At 38.5% G+C, this 25931-nt stretch overlaps 1 protein-coding gene across 2 annotated transcripts; it reads left to right on the top strand.

The window, feature by feature from the left end:
- The first annotated feature begins 14137 nt into the window (after positions 1–14137).
- Positions 14138–22821, top strand: TAF9B (TATA-box binding protein associated factor 9b). 2 transcript variants are annotated; one of them, XM_068533719.1, is made up of 8 exons: positions 14138–14225; positions 14877–14958; positions 15555–15691; positions 15768–15902; positions 16705–16780; positions 19099–19209; positions 20604–20760; positions 22657–22821. In XM_068533719.1, exons 1-8 carry the CDS (start codon positions 14175–14177, stop codon positions 22685–22687), a joined length of 780 nt encoding a protein of 259 aa, XP_068389820.1. In that variant the 5' UTR covers positions 14138–14174; the 3' UTR covers positions 22688–22821. The 2 variants fall into 2 exon arrangements, with proteins under 2 accessions (XP_068389820.1, XP_068389821.1); XM_068533720.1 differs by lacking the exon at positions 22657–22821 and having other exon boundaries at positions 20604–22632.
- Positions 22822–25931: the final 3110 nt, after the last annotated feature.

The raw sequence follows: 25931 nt of genomic DNA, 5'->3' as shown, positions 1-25931 counted from the left end.
CTGATACATCAACTATAATTCAGGCATACTAAACTCAGGCAGATTAAATCCATAATTCCACACAGAGGTAGACAAAGAGCAATCAGGCACAGTTGTGAAGAACAGTAGACACCTACTAGGTACCATCTTGGGTCAATTCATTGGAATCCCTATTCTTTCATGGACCCCAGATTTGTCTTGCCTATTTCCTTCTTCTTTCTTCTATAACACTGGAAAACCGAACAATCTCCATAACATCTCAGCTACTTTCTTATCCATGCAGCAAGCCTATAACTGCTTCTTGATCGTCTAAGAACTATTTACTGCTACTATTTACTATTTACTACATGAAAAAATAGTAGTGTGAAGAGATCCTGTCAGGGAATGACTTTCTTCTTAAAACACATAATCAAAAAAAAAAAAAAACACATAATCACCCAAGATTTGAGCAAAGAAAAGATCATGAAAAGTAATTCTTGGTAGAAATAAGATAATGTCAACAACCAATTCAGATAAACATATTTTCATACCCCTTGTGGGGTTCCCATATTGACACACATTTGTCCCACAGATATGCACTGCTTCCCCTTTAATATATGTGCCAACTTTATATTAAAACCCCCTTTCTGGGTTAACTATAAACAGGCACAACAGATCTTACTGGGGTGATGAAAATGTTCCATAATTGGATTGAGGTGATAGTTGCATAACTTGGTAAGTTTATTAAAAAATCATTGAATTGGGGGGGAGGGATGGATTGGGAGTTTGGGATTAGCAGATGCAAACTATTATATATAGAATGGATAAACAACAAGGTCCTACTGTATCCCACAGGGAACTATATTCAATATCCTGGGATAAACCATAATGGAAAAGAATATGAAAAAGAGTATATACATATATATAACTGAATCACTTTGATGTACAGCAGAAACTACACAACATTGTAAATCAACTGTACTTCAATAAAATACACTTTAAAAAATTGAACTGTATGCTTAAAATGAGTGAATTTTATGTTATGTAAATTACACCTCAAAAAGTTATTTACCAACAACCTTACTACATCACCAGGCTGGTCCCCATGGCCCCAGGCTCCAGGTGGGTTCCCATGGGCCCAAGCTCCTGGCCCACCTTAGTGAAGGAGGGCCCCCACTGACCCAACCTGCAGGCCAGCTCCAACAGCCCCAAGATACAGGCCAACTCTTGTGGCCCCTGGCTTGCTCCCATGGACCCAGACTCATGGGTCCAGCATGAGGCCAAGTCCCAAATACTAAGTCTCCAGGCTCATTCCCAGATGCCAGAACTACCTACATTGACTAAGTCACCAAGCCCACTCTAGCGATCCCTGGCACCTGGACAGCTGACATGAACACATGATTCAGGCCTGTCCATGTGGACCCAGGACTGCAACCTACCACCACAGACTGAGGCATCAGGAAGGCCCCTGTGGACCCAAGAATCCTGACCACCTGTTGACCCAAGCACCATACCTACTCATTGGAAGATTCCTGCAGCAAGGTCATGAATGGAAACCATCAGAAGGCCCACACAGAATCTCTAAACAGACTAACTGATGAAGGGCTTTTCCTGACAGAGAAAGTCTGTAAAGACTGGAAGAGGTCCCTACTTCATCAAAAGCCACAAGATCATGAACAATCAAGAAAACATGACACCACAAATATAAATTAATAAAGCTCCAAAAACTGACCCTAAAGAAATGGATATCTAAGAAATGTTGTACAGGGAATACAGAATAATCCTCAAAGAAATTCAGTGAACTATAAGAAAACACAGAAAACTGAATAGAATTAGGAAAACAATGCATGAACAAAATGAGAAGTTCAACAAATAGAAGAATTTAACAGACAGCTTCAACATAGAAATCAATCAAACAGAAGAAATAAGCAGTGAACCAAAACACAGATCATTTTAAATTATTCAGCCAGAGGAGCAAAAAGAAAAAAATAATGAAAAAGAGTGAAGAAAGCCAACATGAACCATGGGAAACCATTCAGAGAAACAATTTATGCATTATTGGAGTCCAAGAAGGAGAAGAGAGGGAGAAAGGGGGGCAGAAAGCTTATTTAAATAAATAATGGTTGAGCCATTCCCAAATCTGGAGATAAATTTGGACTTCCAATTTCATGAAGCTCATAGGTCCCCAAAAAGTTTCAACCCAGAAAGATCTTCTCTAAGACACGTTATAAATAAAATGTCCAAAATTAAATACAAAGAGAGAATTTCTAAAGAAACAAGACAAAAAAATTCTACACATACAAGGAAAACACCACAAGCCTATAAGGAGATTTCTGAGCAGAAAACCTGCATACCAGGGAACAGTAGGATTTTATATTCAAAGTACTGAAAGAAGAAAACTGCCAACCAAGAATTCTTTACCTGAGGCCAGGAGTGGCCCAGATGGTGGAGTAAGAAGACCCTGGGCTCATCTCCTTCCATGGGCACCCCAAAATTTCAACTATTTACAGAACAGTTATCTATGAGAACCAACCAGAAGCCTACCAGAAAGATCTTCTACAACTAAAGATACGAAGAAGTAATCAAAACAAAATGATGGAAGGGAGGAGATGTTCGTATAATCAAGACCCATACACTCAGGTAGGTGACCCACAAATGGGAGGATAATCACAATTTCAGAGGTTCTCCACAAGGAACAAGGGGTCTGAGCTCCACATCAGGCTACCCAGCCAAGGGGTCCTGCACTGGGAAGATGAGGTCGCAGAATATTTGTCTTTGAAGGCCAGTGGTGCTTACTTTCAGGAGAGCCATAGGGCTGTGGAAAATAGACTCTACTCTTAAAGGGAGTCCACAAAATATCACACACTCAGAAACTCAGAACAGAAGCAGTAATTTGAAAGGAGCACACACACGTGCTGATCTTGGAGAGCCTTCCGGAGAGGCAGGAGGCAATTGGGACTCACCCTCGGAACACAGATGCTGACACCAGCCATTTTGGGGAGCTCATCCCACCATAAGGACACTGGTGCTGGCAAGCACCATTTTGGAATCCTCTATCTAGCTTATTAGTGCTGGAACACCAGCCAGTTGGCACGAGTCCTGGGATGTCAAAGGCCAAGCGGCTAGCTGGTTCAGGGATACAGCCCAATTGACCAGCAAGCTAGCTGCCATTGGACCCCCAGAACTCCTAGATGCATAGAACCAGTAGGCCAGCACTAGCCCCAGGAACCCTGTGGCCCTACAGCCAGCCAATGGACCTGGCACTGCATGCCAGTGGGCCAGCTCTAGCCCCAGGACACAGCCTCACCACGAAGTAGGTGGGCACGAGCCCCAGGACCCCCTGGGCACTGGCACCAGCTAACTGGAGGCCAACACCAACTCCAGGAGCCCCAAGCCCCACAGCCAGAGAACCCAGGACCTGGCTCCACCCTCCCAGTAGGCTGGCACTAGCCCCAGGACCAGTCCTCACCCACTAGTGGGTGGGCACCAGCCCCAGAACATCTTGGGACATGGCTCCTCCCACCAGCTTGCTGACACCAGTACGGGGAACAACACAGCCCTGCAGCCAGCCATGTCAAAGCCCTGGCCCACCCACCAGCAGGCAGGCACCACACCAGGATACTCTGGACCCTTGTCCATCCCACCAGCAGGCAGACACTAGTTCCAGGATCCCTGGCCTCACAGCCAGCCAGCCTGTCACCTGGCCCCACCCACCAGCAGGCCAGCACAAGGACCAGAACTCCCCTGGCTATGTAGCTAGTCATGCCATTACCTGGCCCCACCCAGCAGGAGCCAGAAACCTCCACACAAGGCAAGGTCTGGCAACCAACCAGATGAAGAGCAAGCCAGAGGTATTGGAACACCCACAGTAGTCAACCTACAAGAGTAGGACCCGTGCAGCCCCCATAGAGAGCACCACTAGAGCATAGAGCTCTGGTAACCGGAGGGAAGTGTGCTGGTGGGTCGTCATAGGACGTTTACTACATAAGGCCATTTATCCAAGATCAGGAAATGTAGCCACCATACCAAATACATAGAAATAAAAATAGCAAATTACGCACAATGAGGCAACAGAGGAATATGTTCCAAAGGAAGAAGATAAAGCCCCAGAAGAAAAACTAAGTGCAGGGGAGACAAGCAATCTACCCAATAAAGAGTTCAAAATAATGATTAAAAAGATGCTAGATAAACTTAGGAGAAGAATGGATGAATAGAGAGAGAAAGTAGAAGTTTCCTACAAAGAGTAAATCTAAAGAAGAACCAAACAGAGTAAAGAATACAGTAAGTGAAATTAAAGATATACACTGGAAGGAAACAACAGTAGATTAGATGATACACAAGAACAGACCAGCAAACTGGAAAACAGAGCAGTGGAAATTAAGCTGGACAAAAAAAAAAAAAATTTAAAAAAGAGGACAGTTTAAGAGACCTCTGGGACAGCATCGAGTGTACAAACATTCACATTACAAGGGGTTCCAGAAAGAGAAAGGAAGAGAGAGAGAAAGGGGCAGAGAACATATTTGAAGACATAATATCTGAAAACTTTTCTAACCTAGGAAAGGAAACAGACGTCCAAGTCCAGGAAGCACAGTGAAGCCAAACAGTATCACCCAAAGAGGACTACACCAAGACATTGTAATTAAAATGGCAAAAATTAAAGATACAGAGAGAATCTTAAAAGCTGCCAGGGAAAAGCAACAAGTTACATACAAAGGAACTCCACAGAACTATGAGATGACTTTTCTGCAAAAACTTTGCAGGCCAAAAGGGAGTGGCATGACATATTTAAAGTGATGAAAGGGAAAAACCAACACCAAGAATACTGTACTTGGCAAAGCTATCATACAAATTTGAAGGAAAGATCCAAAGTTTTACAGACAATAAAAAGCTAAAGGAGTTCAGCACCACAAAGCCAGCACTACAAGAAATGTTAAAGAGACATATCTAAGTGGAAAAGAAAAGGATACATCTAGAAATATGGAAAATAGAAAAGAAAAAATCTCATTGGAAAAGGAATATATACAATAAAGGTAGGACATCAACCACTTATAAGGTAGTAGAATGGCTAAAAGACAAAACAGTAAAATCAACCATATACACAATCAGTAGTTAAGGGGTACATACACACAAAAATGTAAAATATGATGTCAAAAACAGTAAATGTAGGAAAGGTTGGTGTAAAATTGCAGGGTTGTTAAAATGCATTCAAACATAAGAGATCAGCACCTTAAAATAATCACATATATACAGATTACTATATATAAGCCCCATGGTAACCACAAACCAAAACTCTATGACAGATACATGCACACACACAAAAGGTATTCCATGCAAATAAAAATGAAAAGAAAGCTGGAGTAGCAATACTTATATCAGACAAAATAAACTTTAAAATAAAGACTATTACAAGAAACAAGGACACTACATAATGATCAAGGGATCAATCCAAGAAGAAGATATAATAATTGTAAATATACAGGGACCCAACATAGGGGCACCTCAATACATAAGCCAAATATTAACAGACATAAGAGGAGAAGTCAACAGTAACACAATAACTGTAAGGGACTTTAACACCCCACTTACATCAATGGACAGATCATCCAGACAGAAAATCAATAAACACAGGCCTTAAATAACATATTAGATAGACCAAATGGACTTAATTGATATTTATAGAGCATTCCATCCAAAAGCAACAAAATACACATTCTTTTCAGGTGCACATGGAACTTTCTGCAGGATAGATCACATGCTAGGCCACAAAACAATCACTGGTAAACTTAAGAAAATTGAAATCATATCAAGCATCTTTCCAAACACAACATTATGAGACTGCAAATCAACTACAAGAAAAAACTGCAAAAAAACCCAAAACACATGGAGGCTAAACAATATGATATTTAACAACCAATGATCACTTAAGAAATCAAAGAGGAAATCAAAAAATACCAAATGAAAGAAAAAAACATGATGATCCAAAACCTATGGGATGCAGCAAAAGTAGTTCTAAGAGGGAAGTTTATAGCGATACAATCTTACCTCAGGAAACAAGAAAAATATCAAATAAACAACCTAACCTTACACCTAAAGCAATTAGAAAAAGAAGAAGCAAAACTCAAAGTTACTAGAAGGAAAGAAATCATAAAGACCAGAGCAGAAACAAATAGAGACTAAAAAAATAGACAAGATAATGAAACTAAAAGCTGGTTCTTGGAAAAGGTAAACAAAATGGATAAAACTTTAACCAGACTCATCAAGAAAAAAAAGGGAGAGGGCCCAAATCAATAAAATTAGAAATGAAAAAGGAGAAGTTACAACCAACGCCACAGAAATACAAAGGATCTTAAGACTACTACAAGCAACTATACACCAATCAAATGGACAACCTAGAAGTAATGGACAAATTCGTAGAAAGGCACAATCTCCCAACACTGAACCAAAAAGAAATAGAAAATATGGCCAGAACAATTACAAGTACTGAAATCGAATCTATGATTTTAAAATGCCCAACAAACAAAAGTCCAGGACCAGATGGCTTCATAGTGAATTCTACAAAACATTTAGAGAAGAGTTAACACATATCCTTCTGAAACTATTCCAAAAAACTGCAGAGGAAGGAACACTTCCAAACTCATTCTATAAGGCCACCATCATCCTGATACCAAAACCTGACAAAGGTATCACAATAAAAGAAAATTACAGGCCAATATCACTGATGAACATAGATGCAAAAATACTCAACAAAATACTAGCAAACTGAATCCAACAATATATTAAAAGGATCATACACCATGATCAAGTGGGATTGTCCCAGGGATGCACATCAATCAGTATGATACACCACATTAACAAATTGAAAAATAAAAACCATGTGATCATCTCAATAGAGATGCTTTCATAAAATTCAACATCCATCTATGATAAAACCTCTCCAGAAAGTGGGCATAGAGGGAACATACCTCAACATAATAAAGGCCATATAGGACAAACCCACTGCTAACATTATACTGAATGGTCAAGAGCTGAAAGCATTCCAAGATCAGGAACAAGACAAGGATTCCCACTCTCACCATTTCTATACAATATAGTTTTGGAAGTCCAAGCCACAGCAATCAGAGAAGAAAAAGAATAAAAGGAAACCAAATTGGAAAGGAAAAAGTAAAATTGTCACTGTTGATAGATGACATGATACTATACATCAGCAGTCCCCAACCTTTTTGGCACCAGGGACCAGTTTCGAGGAAGACAATGTTTCCACGGATGGGGGGTGGGGGATGGTTCAAGATGTAATGCGAGCAGTGGGGAGCAATGGGGAACAGTAGATGAAGCTTCGCTCGCTCGCCCACTGCTCGCCTCCTGCTGTGTGGCCCAGTTCCTAAGAGGTTGTGGACAAGTACCGGTCTGTGGCCCGAGGGTTGGGGACCCCTGCTATACATAGAAAATCCTAAAGACACCACCAGAAACTACTAGAGCTCATCAATAAATTTGGTAAAGTTGCAGGACACAAAATTACTACACAGAAATCTGTTGCATTTCTATACACTAACGACGAAATGGGAAATTAAAGAATCAATCACATTTACCATTGCATCAAAAGGAATAAAATGCCTAGGAATAAATTTACTTAAGGAGGCAAAAGACCTGTATTCCTAAAACTATAAGACACTGATGAAAGAAATTAAAGATGATACAAATAGATGGAGAGATATACCATGTTCTTAGATTGGAAGAATAAATATTGTTAAAATGACCATACTACCCAAGGCAACCTACAGATTCAATGTAATCCCTATCAAATTACCAATGGCATTTTTCATGGAACTAGAACAAATCATTTTAAAATTTGTATGAAAACAAATAAGATCCAGAATAGCAAAAAACGATGTCGAGAAAGAAGAACAGAGCTGGTGGAATCACACTCCCTGACTTCAAACTATACTACAAAGCTACAGTTATCGAAACAGTATGTTACTGGTACAAAAAACAGACACATAGATCAATGGAACAGGATAGAAAGCCCAGAAATAAATCTATGCACTTGTGGTCAATTAATCAACAATAAAGGAGGCAAGAATATACAATGGAGAAAAGACAGTCTCTTCAATAAGTGGTACTCGGAAAACTGGACAGCTACATGTAAAAGAATGAAATTAGAACATTCTCTAACACCATATACAAAAATAAAATCAAAATTGATTAAAGATCTAAATGTAAGACCGGATACTATAAAACTAGAGGAAAACATAGGCACAACACTCCTTAACATAAATTGCAACAATATTTTTTGGATCTGTCTCCTAGAGTAATGGAAACAAAAGCGAAAATAAACAAATGGGAACTGATTAAACTTAAAAGCTTTTGCACAGCAAAAGAGACCATAAACAAAATGAAAAGACAACCTACAGAATGGAAGAAAATATTTGCAAACCATGTGACTAACAAAGGATTAATTTCCAAAATATAAAAACAGCTCATACAGCTCACTATTAAAAAAAAAATGAACAAACAACCCAATCCAAAAATGGGCAGAAGACCTAAACAGACATTCCTCCAAAGAAGACACATAGATGACCAACAGGCACATGAAAAGATGCTCAGCATCACTAATCATTAAAGAAATGCAAGTCAAAACTACAACGAGGTATCACCTCACACCAGTCAGAATGGCCATCATCAAAAAATCTACAAACAATAAATGCTGGAGAGGGCGTGGAGAAAAGGGAAATCTCTTGCACTGTTGGTGGGAATGTAAATTGATACAGCCACTATGGAGAACAGTATGGAGGTTCCTTAAAAAACTAGAAATAGAACTACCATACGACCCAGCAATCTCACTACTAGGCATATACCCTGAGAAAACCATAATTCAAAAAGAGTCATGTAGCACAATGTTCATTGCAGCTCTATTTACAATAGCCAGAACATGGAAGCAACCTAAGTGTCCATTGACAGATGAATGGATAAAGAAGATGTGGCACATATATACAATGGAATATTACTCAGCCATAAAAATAAATGAAATTGAGTTATTTGTAGTGAGGTGGATGGACCTAGAGTCTGTCATACAGAGTGAAGTAAGTCAGAAAGAGAAAAACAAATACCGTATGCTATCATATATATATGGAATCTTAAAAAAAAAATGTTTCTGAAGAACCTAGGGGCAGCACAGGATTAAAGGCACAGACATAGAGAATGGACTTGAGGACATGGGAAGAGGGAAGGTTAAGCTGGGACGAAGGAGAGTGGCACTTACATATATACACTACCAAATGTAAAATCGATAGCTAGTGGGAAGCAGCCACATAGCACAGGGAGATCAGCTCGGTGCTTTGTGACCACCTAGAGGGGTGGGATAGGGAGGGTGGGAGGGAGATGCAAGAGGGAGGGTATATGTGGGTATATGTATACATATAGCTGATTCACTGTGTTATACAGCAGAAACTAACACAAGATTGTAAGCAATTATACTCCAATAAAGTTGTTAAAAAAAAAAAAGAGAGACTCACTTCAGAGCTAAAGATACACACAGACTGTGTGTAAGGGGATGGAAAAAGCTATTCTGTGCAAATGGGAATGAAAAGAAAGGTGGGGTAGCAATACTCATGTCAGACAAAGTAGACTTTAAAACAAAGTCTGTAATAGAAGACAAAGAAGGCCACTATATAATGTAAAGGGATCAATTCAAGAAGAGGATACAACATTCATAAATATATGTACACCTAATATAGGAGCTCCTAAATATAAAGCTAAAATATAAATTTTAACAGACATAAAGGGAGAAATTGACAACAATTCAATAATAATAGAGGACGTTAACATCCTATTTACATCAATGGACAGACCATCCAGAAAGAAAATCAGTAAGGAAACAGTGGCCTTAAATGACACAGTAGTCCATTTGGACTTACTAGATATCCACAGGACATTCCATCCAAAAACAGCAGAATACACATTATTTTCAAGTGCACATGGAATGTTCAGCAGGATAGATCATATGCTAGGCTATAAAACAATTCTCAGCAAATTTAAGAGGACAGAAATTATATCAAGCATCTTTTCCAACTACAGTGGTATGAAACTACAAATCAGTTACAGGAGAAAAAGTGGGAAAAACAAACATGTGAAGAGTAAACTACATGCTACTAAAAAAACTATTGGTCTCTGAAGAAATAATGAGAAAATCAGAAAATACCTTGAGACCAATGGAAATAAAAACACAACCTTCCAAAATCTATGGGATGCAGCAAAGCAGTTCTAAGAGGAAGTTTATAGCAATGCAGTCCTACCTCAATAAATAAGACAAATCTCAGATAAACAACCTAACTTACCATCTAAAGGAATTAGAAAAAGAACAGAGCTCACAGTCAGCAGAAGGAAGGAAATTATAAAGATCAGAGAGGAGATGAATAAAACAGAGACCAAAAAATAGAAAAGATCAATGAAACCAAGAGCCTGTTTTTTTAAAAAGATAAACAAAATTGATAAGCCATTAGCCAGGCTCATTATTTTAAAAAAGAGAGGAACCAAGTATACAATAAAAAAAAATTAAGAGGAGAAAGTACAACCAGTATCACAGAAATACAATCATTTGCAAATACTATAAATAGTTTTATGCCAACAAATTGGACAATCTAAAGAAATGGATAACTACCTAGAAACATACAATCTTCCAAGACTGAGTAAAGAAGAAATGGATAATCTGAACAGATTAATTACTAGTATTGAAAATGAATCAGTAATCAAAAAACTCCCTACAAGCAAAAGTCCAGGACCAGACAGCTTCATGGGAATTCTACCAAATATATAAAGAAGAGTTAATACCTATTCTTCTCAAACTATTCCAGAAATTGAAGAGGAGGGACCACTTCCAAGTTTATTCTACTAGGCTACCGTTACTCTGATACCAAAACCGGACAATGACATTACATAAAAAGAAAATTACAGGTCAGTATCCCTGATGAACATAGATGCAAAAATTCTGAACAGCATAGTAGCAAAACAAATTCCACAATATATTAAAAGAATCATACACCATGATCAAGTGGGATTTATTCCAGGGACGCAAGGATGGTGCAATATCCTCAAATCAATCAATGTGATACACCACATTAACAAAATGAAGGATAAAAATCACATAATCATCTAAACAGATGCAGAAAAAGCATTTGACAAAATTCAACATCCATTCATGATAAAAAAACTCTCAACAAAGTTGGTGTAGGGGGAACATATCTCAACATAATAAAGGCCATTTATGACACACCCACAGCTTACATCATACTAAATGGTGAAAAATTGAAAGCCTTTCCTCTAAAATCAGGAACAAGACAAGGACGCCCCCTCTCGCCATTTCTATTTAACATAGTTATGGAAGTCCTAACCACAGTAACAGACAAGCAAAAGAAATAAAATGCATCCAAATTAGAAGGGAAGAAGTAAAACTGTCACTATTTGCAGGTGACATGATACTATATATTGAAAACCCTAAAGTCTCCATCAAAAAAAAAAAAAGAAAATAGAAAAAGAAATGTTACCAGAAAGGCACCTGAGTTAAACAGGACTCTCTCATTTCTTTACTAAAATTTTAACTTATTTGGAATCCAACTTCAATTTCATGAGTTCAAATTACCTTTGTGCTTGAAAACCTTTTTTCCCTGAGAAAGAAAGGTTTAATTTATGATGACATCTAACATGCTTCAGAATGTTCAAAAAGGATGGATATTTTAGACATGGACAGACTATATGATGAATGTGTAGATGCAAAGGGCCTAATTGACTGGCAAATAGCTGGTTTACCAAGACAAGCCTCTAGTACTAACTGGATGGGCATTTTTTGGAGAACTGAGAACTAATTTCTACAAGTCTAAAAACCTGCTATTTCTAGTAAGTAATATTTAGGAGTATTCCATACTCAAACACTTTTTTTGAAAGGATATTTAGCTTGATGTCATCACACTGGACTGACACCAGGAATCAGTCTAATGTAGGCTTGATAAGAGCAGAGATGGATATCAAAATGAATATTATGTTTGATCTTATTCAGTTTACCACTACATAAAAGAAGGATGTTCTACAGTCTGCAGGCAGTTCAGAGAAGTATTATTAGAAAAGAAACAAAGAGTAAAAATACCCTACTGTACTCTGGTGCCGAAAGGAACATTTCATTGTAATTTTTTATTAAATATAGGCAATAGATAATAGCTGTTTAACTTGCTTTATTGTGTTTACATTCTTCTTTTTTAGTCTTACATTTATGTATATTAAAAATATACAATAATATGACCTAAAAAATTTAAACAACCAAGAGTTGAAATAAATTGCTGTGACAGGACAGAAATATGAAAAATATGGTTAAAATTAATTAGTCCTATTAATTACTACTAATTGCCACTGTTAAGTAGTCCTATTGTTTTATTTAAATAGCATGTATGTAACAGAAAAGTAAATACTGCAGAAAAACACAATTTTAAATGAACATCTATTTTCATATTTTTATATTACAGCAATAACACATGTGTACAACTATTTATTACATCTTATGGGTCTTTTCATCTAGTACAGCTGTGTCCCGGGTTGGCTCTCTAAAGGTTGGTCACCCCAACAGTACAGTACCATTTGGGTAGGGGAAAAAGATATAAAGAAGGTAATATTTGCAAATTAAATAGACAAGAAACTGGTAAACAGTGATGCCTTCTGCGAAAGAGAAATGAGTGGCTGGAACAAGCCAGAAAGGCTTTTTCTTAGTTTTTAAATATATTTTAAAATGTTCGTACCCTGCGTATATGCTACCTATTCGAAAATCATTATTAGTCTTACATAGAGGTTCCCCGCACTGAGCTGGGAAAGGCGCTTGCGTAGCGTGGGGATCAGTGTTCCTCCCGGAACCACAGTGTTAAGAACACATGGGTCGTGGGGAGACCTGCTCAGAGTTCAAGATGGCTGTGTGGTGGACAGATTCAGACAAGCCCGATGAGGTAAGACGGTGGCCAAAACTGAAGGGCCCCCCAAGCCCCAGAAATCAGTTTGAATTTGTGTGTGTGTGTGAGGGAAGCCATTAGAGGGTTTTAAGGAAAGGAATGCAAGTATTTGGTTTATGACTAAGAGATCTCTCCGGTTGTGTAAAAATGTGGGGGAGCACAATTTCGGGGTCCTCTTGCTGTAGCCTTGGTAATTAGGGCTGTTAGTTTGGACCATTAGCATGGTAGCACTGGATGGAGATGCGGAGCCACGGACAGAGGTTTTGTGACTTTCGGAGGTCGCCCTGACAGGACTTGGCTGCTAGACTGAAGTGTGGCTTGTACGGGAAAGAGCATAACATGGCTGACGGCTCTTCCCGCCTGGGTGGGTCAGAGTGCATTTCTCAGAAATGGAGGGCGTTGGTGGATGTGGAGGAAGAAGAGTTCTCTTTGGGACACTTAAAGCCAGAGACAGTTAACTGATGCATGTTTTTTGAAAGACACTCAGGCTGTTCTGTGGAAAGTGGGAAGAAGGCATTTGGGGCTCCAGCGGCGAATCTTGCAGGCGGTCAAAGGCTTTAGCTTTGCATCAGTATGAAATGAGCAATTATGACACGGCTTTGAGTGTGAGGAGAGCTGACCAAATGCCTGCTGGGTGGAGAGCAGACCATAGGGTAGAGTTGCCAGATTTAGCAAATAAAAATAGAGAGCACCCAGTTAAATTTGAATGTCAGATCAACAATAAATCATTTCGTAGTGTAAGTATAGCCCGTGTAATATTTGGGATAAACTTATGCTAAAAACGTGATCATTGATCTGACATTCAAATTTAACTGGGCTTTCTGCATTTGACCAGGCAGCACTACTACAAAGGCAGGTGGAGGCAGGGACTCTGCAGACATTCAGGGAGAGGGAAGGGGCCAGGGTGGCTGCAGGGGACGTGAGGAGGGACCCCAGAAAAGACAAGGGTGGCCCTTTTCGTGTACTTTTCCGGGGAACAGCTCTGGGAAGGCGAACTTATCGGTCTTCCAAGCGTTGGCCGAGGGCTCTTCGGGGAAGGCTTCGGCGCCGTGGGCTCCCCGCTAGCCCGGCCTCCCTCTGCCTCCGCGGGGCGGGCGGGGGGGCGGCTGGGAAGCGGCAGCCAGAGGAGCAAAAGGACCGGCGCGGTAACCCCGCCCTCCACGCCCGCAGGGGTGGAGCCTGAGCGAGGAATCCGCGAGCAGCCCTCTCTCCCCGGATGACGAGCAGTAGGATAACATGGAGTCGGGCAAGATGGCGCCTCCCAAGAACGCTCCGAGAGATGCGTTGGTGAGTGCGAAGGATGCGAGGCGGGGTGCGAGGCTGGGCGCGACCGCAGCCGGGGACCCGAGAGGCGGGCCCGGGGGGAGGACCTGATGATGGGCTCGCGGGTCGACTTTAGCCATGCCAGGGCCGCCAGGAGCTGGAGATTCGAGTGCCCTGGACCCCGGGGCTCTCTCCCGCCACCCCGGCGGCCCAGCCGGAGGGAGGCTGGCGGCCCGCCGGATGCGCAGGCCGGCCGCCCGGCTTTGTCTCCTGGGCCTTGGGCCCGGGCCGCCTAGTCGTCCCGCCCCGTCTGCGAATCCTGGCTCGCGCCTCCAGTGTTCTGATGCAAAGCTACCCCGGTCGCCACATCTGAAAATGACAACCAGCTGTAACCACCCCTACCTCGACTGGGAAAGCCAACCCGGGCCTTCTTTCTTCTCTTTGCCCCCGCCCCCACCCCCACCCCCACCCCCGCCAAAAAAAAAAAGTTTACAGCAAAGAGATCAAGACGAGATTTGGTGTGAACCTGACACACGCTTGGGAGGAAAAGGATGAGTACAAGTTTGCAACCCAGAGAAGGGGGAACCTTGTATCATAAATATAATTACTACCTTCGGTCCAGTCTTGATTTCTATACCTAGATTATGCATCTGGCGTTTTTATTTGAACCCACAGGTGATGGCACAGATCCTGAAGGATATGGGAATTACGGAGTACGAACCAAGGGTTATAAATCAAATGTTGGAATTTGCTTTCCGTAAGTTAACAAAACACCAAAATTGCCTAACGTGTGAATTTTAAAAATCGTTCATTGTAAGAACATTTTCAACCAAAATACTTTAACAGTTAATGTCATAACATGTCATTATACACTTGTCCAAACCCACAAAATGTAGAGTTCCAAGAGTGAACCATAATATAAACTACGGACTATCGGGGATTACGATGGGTCCGTGTAGGACTATCAGTTGTAACAAACGCACCACTTTGCAGGGAACATTGATAATAGAGGATGCTATGCATGTATGGCGTCAGGGAGTATATAGGAAATCTCTGTATATTCCCCTCAATTTTGCTGTGAACCTAAAACTACTCTACAAAAATAAAGTCTTAAAAATATGTGAAGAAAAAAAAAACAGTTAATGTTATAGAATCCAGAAAGCAGTAAAAAGGAGCTCAGGCTAGGGAACAGTATATTGTGATATCTGTTTAAAATTGATCATATAGATAGGACAATTAGATATTAGAACCAAAATTCATAAACTTTCTGGAAATTAGTGAAACTTTTTAAGAAAACTGGCCATAAATATTAAGCTATTTTCATATGTTTAAAATAATGTTTTGTTCTTAAAGGATATGTGACTTCAATTCTGGATGATGCAAAAATTTATTCAAGCCATGCTAAGAAACCTAATGTTGATGCAGATGATGTGAGACTGGCAATCCAGTGTCGGGCTGACCAATCTTTTACCTCTCCTCCCCCGAGAGATGTGAGCAAAATTTTATTTGAAGTTCATTTTACTTATAATTTTTAATTGTAGTTCTAATAAGGATTTTTTTTTTTAGTTTTTACTGGATATTGCAAGACAGAAAAATCAAACCCCTTTACCACTGATTAAGCCATATGCAGGACCCAGACTGCCACCTGACAGATACTGCTTAACTGCTCCAAACTATAGGCTAAAGTCCTTAATTAAAAAGGTAAGAATATTTAGTCATCTTAGCTTTTAAAAAGGGTAAGATGTGTTAGGGGTAAATAGTGCAGTAAATTAAAGGCTAAGATAATTTACTAGGATTTTTTCAAATTTAGTTCCTTGAAAATACTATGTCTGTAATTAGCTGCTATGTTAAAATATAGAATATATGATCCAAGATTTTTAGGGCTAAAAGGAACTTTATTGTTCATCTAACTCATCAGGAAAGTGAGCCCGAACTCATCTATGAAGTTAGTAGCAAAGTTAAGACTGATTCCCAGGTCTCATAATTACCAATCTTTACACTATACCATAACAGAGTAAATGATATACCATCAAGCATTGGACTTGCTTTCTGAAATATGACCTAAGGCTCTCCCACCACTGAGAAAGTTCTCCCCACATTGGGCTACCTCTGTACCTCTGAAATTCCACTATAAGGAAGTTTCTTAGTGGGTTAAGATATTGACTAGTTAAGATTAAAAAATCATAAGGAAGTTAGCTGTTATCCCCAAATAACACTCTACCTCAAACTTTAAAACTATATAGAATTATATATTTTATATATATATTCTTATCCATGTTTATATAGATAGGTATTGTTTGTATTATATGTGTGTGTATATATATAGATATTTGTGAAAACCCTAGTTTAAATGTTGCATTAGAACACTGAACAGAAACAGGACATTCTTGCCATCAATTATCTATTAATAATTCACATCAGCAATCCTAATTTCATTTCCTGGTTAAGTTTAGGTGTCAAGTCTGAACAACATTAAAACTAATTTGTTTTTTAAATCCCCTAGGGACCTAACCAAGGAAGACTAGTTCCACGGTTAAGTGTTGGTGCTGTTAGTAGCAGACCTACCACTCCTACTATAGGTAAGTGGGAGAGGGAAATGGCTTTTCTGGCTGGTAAAGAAGTGCCTCAGCACTTGATTTTGAACTGTAATCCAAGTAAAAAGGTGAGTCAGAAATTCCGATATGTGTTGCCATTAATACATTTACTCGTCCTCTAGTAAAGCTATAAACATATTTTATCAGATTTCACAATGAGAAAGCGACAAGGAATATCTGATCCCAAATGAGTATAGAATTGGGCATTACCCAACACTGTTGCCAGTATTAACTATGGTAGCAAAAACAGAAGTTTAAGCAGTGTTCTTTCTGGATTTTATACAAATAAAGTTGCCAAACTCACAGCAGTAGCCTACTTATTATCAGAAATTAAATTTCTGAGTAAATTGGCAAGAGATGCAATCAAAAGAAATAAGTTTAAAGTATACAAAAAGCTTAAGACTATCAAAGAAAATCATTTTTGATGTAACCTTTTCAAAAGTAGTACTGATTATCCTGTATTGGTCAGTGAGCACCCCTTCAAACTGTTTCCTGTGTCCTTTGTGACAGGTCTCCATCATTCTTTGAGCACTTCTTGCTTCCTGGCACAAGATGTTCCAAGCTCATCTTATATTTTCCTTACCCCAGTCCTAGAATCAGCCATTTCTCCAAAGAGCCCTGGTTCCTCTTAGTGGAGAATGGCATTTAGAAACCATAATGTCATTGTTGCTTAGATAATAAGGAGCACATAAATAATGGATTTAGATTTCCTGATTTTTTTGTCCTACGTTCCTGCTGGATTTCTTTCATAGTCAAAGTCTTTTCAGAAAAAAAAATCCCCTTCTCTTTGACCAGTATTGATTTCTTAGCTCTTATAACTTGAGTACTATAGATGTCATATAGCTCTAGTGTAAGCAGCATTTGATTTTTGAGATGTGTAGACAATCTCTTCATATTTTCAGGGTGTGAATTCACATTTCAGCATTTTAAAACCAGACTGGTATAGTATTAATTATACACTTCTAATTATATGCATGTGACCTTTGTAGACAGGAGTTTGCATATATAATTTGTGTAACTTTTTGATCATATACTGTTTATCTGTGGGTTCATATCTCTTAAGTGAATACCAACTTTTTAAAAACTCTAGGCTGTGTTAATCAGTTACATGTGTTGGCAAGTTAACCAATTTTAGGTATCAGTTGTGATTTTTATTCCTAGTTAGACATTTATTGTACATGTTTTAGAGATTTTTAAGTCTACAGTGAGGGAGCTGCTAAAAACTACTATTAAAGATGCAAGTTTTAAACTTTAAAAAAATTTTAAATGAGTTTTATAAAGCATAAGACCTAAGCATATACTCTGTTCAATTTTAAAACCTAAACTCCATACTTACATAAATGTTAACAATTTCCTTATGATAATGGACAAGAAAACGTCCACCTACTGTGAATTTTCTTGACAAAATAAAACACTTATATTGCTTCATTAAGCTTCACCAAATTCTTTGGACCACTCCTTAATACATGGAAAACTTACCTAAAGATGGAGATATGTTAGGCTTTTGTTAGATGCATGTTGATTTAGCTTCATGGGCATAGTAGACACCTCCTAATTCCCAGCAAGTGACATAGAGATTAAAAGTGCCACATAGGGCTTCCCTGGTGGCGCAGTGGTTGGGAATCTGCCTGCCAATGCAGGGGACACTGGTTCGAGCCCTGGTCTGGGAAGATCCCACGTGCCGCGGAGCAACTGGGCCCGTGAGCCACAATTACTGAGCCTGCGTGTCTGGGCCTGTGCTCCACAGCGAGAGGGGCCGCGATAGTGAGAGGCACGGCGCGTGCACCGCGATGAAGAGTGGCCCCCTGCTTGCCACAACTAGAGAGCGCCCTAGCACAGAAACGAAGACCCAACACAGCCATAAATAAATAAATAAATAAATAAATAAGTAAATAAGTAAGTAAGTAAGTAAGTAAGTAAGTAAGTGCCACATAAGGTAATTAATAGAAAACTTGGGCCTTTAATTCTGTTTATTTAAATGTTCAACTTCATGACTTCATGTAGCTAAAATTCAGTGCCAGATACTGTGTGAAGAGTTTTACATGGATTATTTTAATTCTCACAAGAATCCTATGAAACAGTATTGTTATCCCCATTTGATAGATGAGAAAAGCACAAAAAGATTAAATAACTTGCCCAAGGTCACTCAGCTAGTAGGTGATAAAGCCTGGATTCAAACTCAATCAGATCTTTCATTAATTCCCTGTGCTTTGAAGGTAGTTTCTGGTAAGCTAAAGGAGAGCAGAAATTGAACCTGTATAATAAGTCACCTAACTAACATGGTCTGTTAATTACAACTACAGCAACCCCACAAACAGTGTCTGTCCCAAATAAAGTTGCACCTCCAGTGTCAGTGACAAGCCAAAGATTTACGGTGCAGATTCCACCTTCTCAGTCCACACCTGTCAAACCAGGTAACATGATGGGCAGGGAGGGCATGGGGGATTGAAAGTGGTTCTTTTAAAATATTTTTCTGAATTTTAAAATTTGTGAATGATTTGTGATAACAGAACAGTTTGTATTCCTATAGTAATAATTAAATTGTTTTAATATCGTAACAGGAAGGCGGCCGTAATGCTGCAAATCTGGGTTCTTCAGAGGGGGTCTATAAACCCACTAAAATTGTATGAAATTTTACATATATGTAACATTTTTGGGGGAAGGGAGAGATTTCAACATGATCATCAGAGTCTCAAAGAACCCTGTGAACTAAAATAAGTTATGGTCTACAAATCTCAGGCAAAATCACTTAGGGTTAAAGCTCAAGAAAATAATACAACTTAGTATATATCAAATGAAAACTGTACTTTTATTCATTTCACGGAAGTATATGTAGAAAGTTAGAATAATATAAGTAGAATTCTGTTATAACATAGTTTATTCATGAATATGTTTAGATTTCACATCTTCTGAAACCTAACCGTACACCATAATATTGGTCTGTAAGGAAGCATGATTCCTGACCTTGAACATGTGCCTCTAGTATGTTCCATGATGAATCCAGTGCACTGCTTCCCATGACTGAGAACTAATTGAAATTTTAAGTAAATTAAAAACAAAAAACTAACAGAACTTCTTTAACCTTATACTAGATACTAATTTAAGTACTTTAAAGCATTAAAAAATGTAATTTAACTCTTAATGCAGTATAATTATCTATTTCTACTATGATATAGTTTTACTTCATGCTATTGAAATTGTTATTAAAATTACATTCAGCTTTGTTGAATACTTTTTACTCTTAGAAGCATTTACTTTGTGTATTCTTGCTTTATGTCTCATTTTTAATTGAACATTAAGGGAGTGTAGTATTTTAATCATAACTCTTTATCTAGAGGCCTGTTGCCATTTTTGTGATTTATGAAATTTTTGTCGCCAAAAAAGGCAGGATTATGTTTTTTCCTTCCAGATTGAGTTGGTATAGTGTATTCTTGGCTGTCAAAATACTCATAGCTTTGGGACTTTGAAATGGTAAATATTCATGATGTGTGAAAAAGCATATACATAACTGTATGATCTTAATTACATAAAAATGGATGCTTAGTTATGTAGATACATAAATGAGACCTAAAGGACACATCAATCGGTAAACTGCTTGTGATTATGGATGACTTTGTTTTTTGCTTCTTGTGTTTTTTGGTTTCCTATTATGCACATGTTAACTTTTAAGAAATAAATGTTATTTTAAAAACCTTAAAAAAAGAAATTATTATTAGAATTACATTTCAGCTTTGTTGAATACTTTTTACCATATGTTTCTGATTCTGTGTAGTTCTTAGTTTGGGGGTGTTTTCTCCTCTGTTTACAGTTCCTGCAACAACTGCAGTTCAAAATGTTCTGCTTAATCCTTCAATGATTGGGCCCAAAAATATTCTTATTACCACCAACATGGTTTCATCACAGAACACGGCCAATGAATCAAACCCACTGAAGAGAAAACATGAAGATGATGACAATGATACTATGTAAGGAATATAGTGTAGTCTCTATGCATTTCAAACGTGTAGTTGGTTTTGAGCCCAGTATACCAAACTAGAACATTCTTGATCGAAAACTTAAATGTAGCTGCAATATCTTTCACCTTAAAGTGTTATATTTATTTCTTAAGGGTACCAATGTTTTTTCATTAGGCTTCAAGTATAAAAAGTTAAGTGCTTGTTTTTTAATGGTTTCATTAATGTTGAGTCCTGCTACGGTAATTCTATTTTTGGAAGCAGTTTTCTGCAATGTATCTGACAGCAACACTTAAGTTTCACTTTCTACAGCCTGATCAGTGCACTAATCTTTAACAGCCTAATTTCTAATCTATATTTAAATACTTCTTTTGTAAGATAAAATAGTCACTTTTATTGTCACCAACTTTTTTGATCAGATCTCTCAATTTAGCAAATATTTTTGGAGAGGTTGGATTTAGAGGGATTCTAAATCCATTCTGAATATATTTAAGCTGTTTCTTGATGTTCCCTAACCTCCCACCTCCTCAGCCCCATTTCTAGATCCCATTCATTTTCTGCACCACCTCCTCCCCACAGGCTTAGGTTTCTCCCTATTGCTCTTAAATTTAAAAGGCCAAAACTGGAACTTTAGGAATATAATTCCTGATAATACAGCTCGGTGTCATTTTCATATTTTTAAAACCTGCTTTACATGCCTGATGGTCTATGGTTCACTTTAACCAGAAGGTTTGCATTTGCTGTTTTTCTCTCCATACCAGAGCAGTTGGGTTTTATCCCTTGCCTTTTATGCCCATTGAGCATTACTCTGCTTTTGACAGGTAGTTTGGGGTCAGTTACATTCAGTTTCAGTCTTATATTCCAAGTTGATAACTCCACCGTATTTCACAATTTGAAATTTAACACAAAAGATGCTATAGCTTAAAATCTGCCTTGATAAGTATACTTACACTGGACCTAGGCAAAACCACTGAAGAGCAAGTGTTTTCTTCCTTTTTACCATACATATATATGCTTTGATCACTACTGCTTGAACCCCCCTATTGGTATAATTCAGATTTTTCCAGCTTATTGCTGAGGATGTCACACATAAGATGGGATCAAACCTGAAAGTTTTCTAATGGTTTTCCTTCCTCTAGAAGGCCAACACAAACAAATTAGTGTGATGTGACTTGCGTTTAGGTGCACTCTGCATAGGCTTCCCAGTAATGCTGCTAAACACCTTTCCCTATTTTCCATTTATACACATCTAAACATCTTATTGAGAAAGACTGCAAAGCTTTCAAAAATATAAACAGGCTTGTGTTGTTTTTGCTTAAGTAAGTTTGACATATTCAACATAGGAATACTTTTGCAGAATTTCTACAATAAATGTTTATATCATAATTTAGAACTTATAGCCAAGGATCCTCAGAACTGAAAACACAAGTAAGTTTTATCTTAGGATGGTGCTTGATACATCAAAGAGAAATAGTCCAGTAACAGGGAAGAAATATCTCATCAAAACTGTGATTCAGTGTTTTTGGATATTAGGAAAAGGTGATACCAGACTTATAAAAATAGATCTGATCATCATAGGAGAGAAATGTTCATTATATAGCATAGGATGCCATTACTTGAATGTTCTCAGGGAGGCATGTCAAAAGGCCTAGGTTCTAGTCCTGGCTCCATCGCTAACCAACCGTGTGACCTTACTTCACCCATGAGCCTTGTTCTCCTCACTAGTAATAGGAAAATAACACCAACCCTGCCTACCTCACAGGGATGTTGTGAGGGTTTAATTGGTATATGTGAAAGTTCTTTCAAAATTGTAAAAATGCTGTATAACTCTAAGGAATTGTTAATGTATTTGTTCCAAGATTATTAATAAAAAATTGAACTTACTGTATTTCTCACTTTTGATTTAAGGGATTCAAAGAGGATGAACAAGGCCCAGTAATTCTGAGGTCCAAAAAGCAATCAAGATTTGCTTAATGGATGATTATAAATCAGGGAATTGCTTGCTTTTATTTGGAATCATCATGTGACTCATCATAATGAAGCAAAATAAATATGAAAGGATATGGGTTTAAATCTGTTAATAACATAACATGCTCTGTCTTTCTTTAGTGGGAATTTATACATATAATTGAGGTTGCAATCTGAGTGTTCATTCTCTTAGCCAGCCAGTGGGTGGTTTGCCCTTTCAGATGAAGACTGCTTTATCTTGCAGATCTCCCTTTCCTAATTACATCCACCCATTCTAGCATCAAGAATGACTTTAGGGACTTCCCTGGTGGCACAGTGGCTAAGAATCTGCCTGCCAATGCAGGGGACACGGGTTCGAGCCCTGGTGCAGTAAGATCCCACATGCTGCAGAGCAACTAAGCCCATGCGCCACAACTGCTGAGCCTGTGTTCTACAGCCCGCGAGCCACAACTACTGAGCCCACGTGCTCTAGGGCCCACATGCCACAACTACTGAAGCCCATGCACCTAGAGCCTATGCTCCACAACAAGAGAAGCCACTCCAGTGAGAAGCCCATGCACTGCAATGAGGAGTAGCCCCTGCTCACTGCAACTAGAGAAAGCCCACACGCAGCAACGAAGGCCCAATGCAGCCAAAAATTAATTAATTAATTATTTTAAAAAAAGAATGACTTAAGGCAGCTCTTGTCCTCCGGCTTCCAAGTGGAATTTTTTAAAAGATGTACTGATAGTAAATGAGGTGAGGACACTGTCGTCCCAAGTTCTTCCTTCTACAAGTAGGAAACAAGTGTCTTTGATCTGAGTAAGAATATAGGAATACAGCCACTATGCAGGGAGAATGGAAGATGTGGCCTAAGGGGTCCAGAGTGAAGAGAAGTACTCAGGAGGTAAGGAAAAAAACCATCAGAACGACAGGTACAAAGCAGCGTGTATAATTATGCCACCATACACCAACACACGCGTGCACACGCATACCCTTTTTATATGCATTAAGTAGCTCGAGATTGAAGGAAACCAGTCTTACAGTGATTGATTGCTTCTAAGAAGGGAAACTGATAGCTAGGGGACTAAGGTAGGAAGGAGTCTTCTCATTGTACCCCTTTTTGACTTTTGTATCATGTACTAGAGGGAAGTTTTGGACATAAAAAGGAAAAGAAAGGAAGCAGGAAACACTGAACTAAAGAAGAGATTGAACTCATTTATGATATGATTATAATTTTTTTTCTATATACAGGCATACATATGTTGTCTGGGGGTTAAAAGTGAATTTGCTACACTTAAGCCTAAACCTTTGCAGTGTTTTATCAATAATTCATAACTCTGTATTAAATCAGGAAGCACATACTTGTACAATTCTAGTTTATATACGCATAAGTTGTTTGTTATATACTTTCTTCCTTGACTAGGTTGTAAATTCCTTCAGGAGATAAGTGCTGTCATCTTATACTGCCTCTATTATGTCCTAAGCATATAGCAGGTACTCAAAATATTTGGCTATTTGTGTTTCCCCATTTTCTGGATTAATGACTGAAATAAATGGGGAAAAGATCCTGGAAGCAGAGTCTGGTAGAAATTACTTATAAGGTACAATCAGGGGTTGATGGATGGACGAATGGCAGTTGTAGAGTCTAAGTGTTAGGTTTATGGGTGTTTACAATTCTTTCAATTCCTCTGTACATTTGAAATAATAAAATGTTGAGGGAAAGGTAATCAGTAGGGGAAGAAAGTCATCAGTATGCTAAAGTTCTGGCCCGGCTATGACATTAATTCTCTGGATCAATGTGTAGCATCTCTGGGCCTCACCTACAAAAAAGATTGTACTAGAATTCCTGCTTCTCAAACCAGGGTAGAGCATGCCATTAGAGATGTGCAGAAATATGGTGTTTTTTAAAATTAACTACAACTATGGGGACAGTATTAAATACAAATGAATTTTTAGAAAAAAATCAAGCCTTCAAAATTTGTTTTGTTTAAAGCAGCCACCAAAATTTTCTTTTGCTGTTCTCTCCAGAGTTAAGCAAAAAAGTCCTAGTCTAGAAGAATCATTTCAGGGAGTGAGGCACACTGAAAAAGCACCAGCCTTTGGAGTCAGACAAACCTGGACTTGAATCCCTGCTGTTACTGGCTCTGTGATCCTGTCCAATAGTTTAACTACTTCTTTATCCATAAAGGTGAAATACATACTCTAGTATGTAAAATGCCCAGCAGAAAAATTCCGGTTAAACACAGCCTTTTGAAATTGCACCGTTTACCTCTGCTCATTCCTGAAACTCCCATTAAAATGACAGGAAAGAGAAAGGAGGGAAAACTACAAGGACAATAAAAGAATAAGAATGTCATTGAAATCGCTTTGGCCTTTTGGCTAAGATCAAGTGTAGGATGTCATCAGATTTTCAGCAATGACAGTGAATCAAAGGCTTTAAGTCTGAGAAACTGATATGTAGGCTGAAATTCTACATATAACCAAACAGGCAAATATAAGAGTTGAATAAAGATATCTTCAGACATACAAAAAATTTTGCCTCCTACGCTCTCAATTTCTCAGGAAGCTAGTGGAGTCTTGTGTTTCACAAAAAGGAGAAGTAAACCAAGAAAGAGGGGGAAAACAGATCCAGGAAAGGGAAGGTTCAACACAGGAGGTTAAAGGAATCCCCAAGAGTTACCCCACAGGGATTTCCTCTGGAAACAGGAAACCCCAGGGCAACAGCTGTACAGCCAAGGTAGGGGGCAGCCAGTACAAACTGGAACAGGAACACAGAGGACTGCAGGAGGGACATCTCTAATAAAAATGAACCAACTGTCTCATCTGTTTGAATATGTTGGGAATGAATCAGTGATAGATACACAGAAAAAAAGAAACTAGTTTTTAAAACTATTTTTAACTCCAAAGAAAATTAAAAGATACATAAGTAAATATAATCATGGCATATGACATAGCTCAGCTGTGAATAATATTTATAATCACAATGTAGACTCTACTGATCAAATCTAAAATTATGACAAAACTATACTGGGAGAATGAAGAAAGGGACGTACATATGGAACAGAGGCTATAAGAGAGCTAAATCTTCCCATGTATGAAATTAATAGAGATCTTTTTTAGAAAATCAAGAAGTTAACAGTTTAAGCATGTTACTTAGAAACATGGACGTAGATATCTGATCCCTTCCTCAAGATTCTGTTCTCACCCTAACAAAATATGACAGGAAAAAAATC

Source organism: Eschrichtius robustus, chromosome X (genome assembly GCF_028021215.1).
Source record: "Eschrichtius robustus isolate mEscRob2 chromosome X, mEscRob2.pri, whole genome shotgun sequence".
NCBI classification, from domain to species: Eukaryota; Metazoa; Chordata; class Mammalia; order Artiodactyla; family Eschrichtiidae; genus Eschrichtius; species Eschrichtius robustus.
This window is presented reverse-complemented; position numbering and strand designations above follow the sequence as displayed.

Coding starts and splice junctions, on each gene's coding strand:
- TAF9B (XM_068533719.1), top strand. CDS start 14,175: ATGGAGTCGGGCAAGATGGCGCCTCCCAAGAACGCTCCGAGAGATGCG. Junction 14,226..14,876: donor ACGCTCCGAGAGATGCGTTG/GTGAGTGCGAAG, acceptor TTGAACCCACAG/GTGATGGCACAGATCCTGAA. Junction 16,781..19,098: donor ACCTACCACTCCTACTATAG/GTAAGTGGGAGA, acceptor TTACAACTACAG/CAACCCCACAAACAGTGTCT.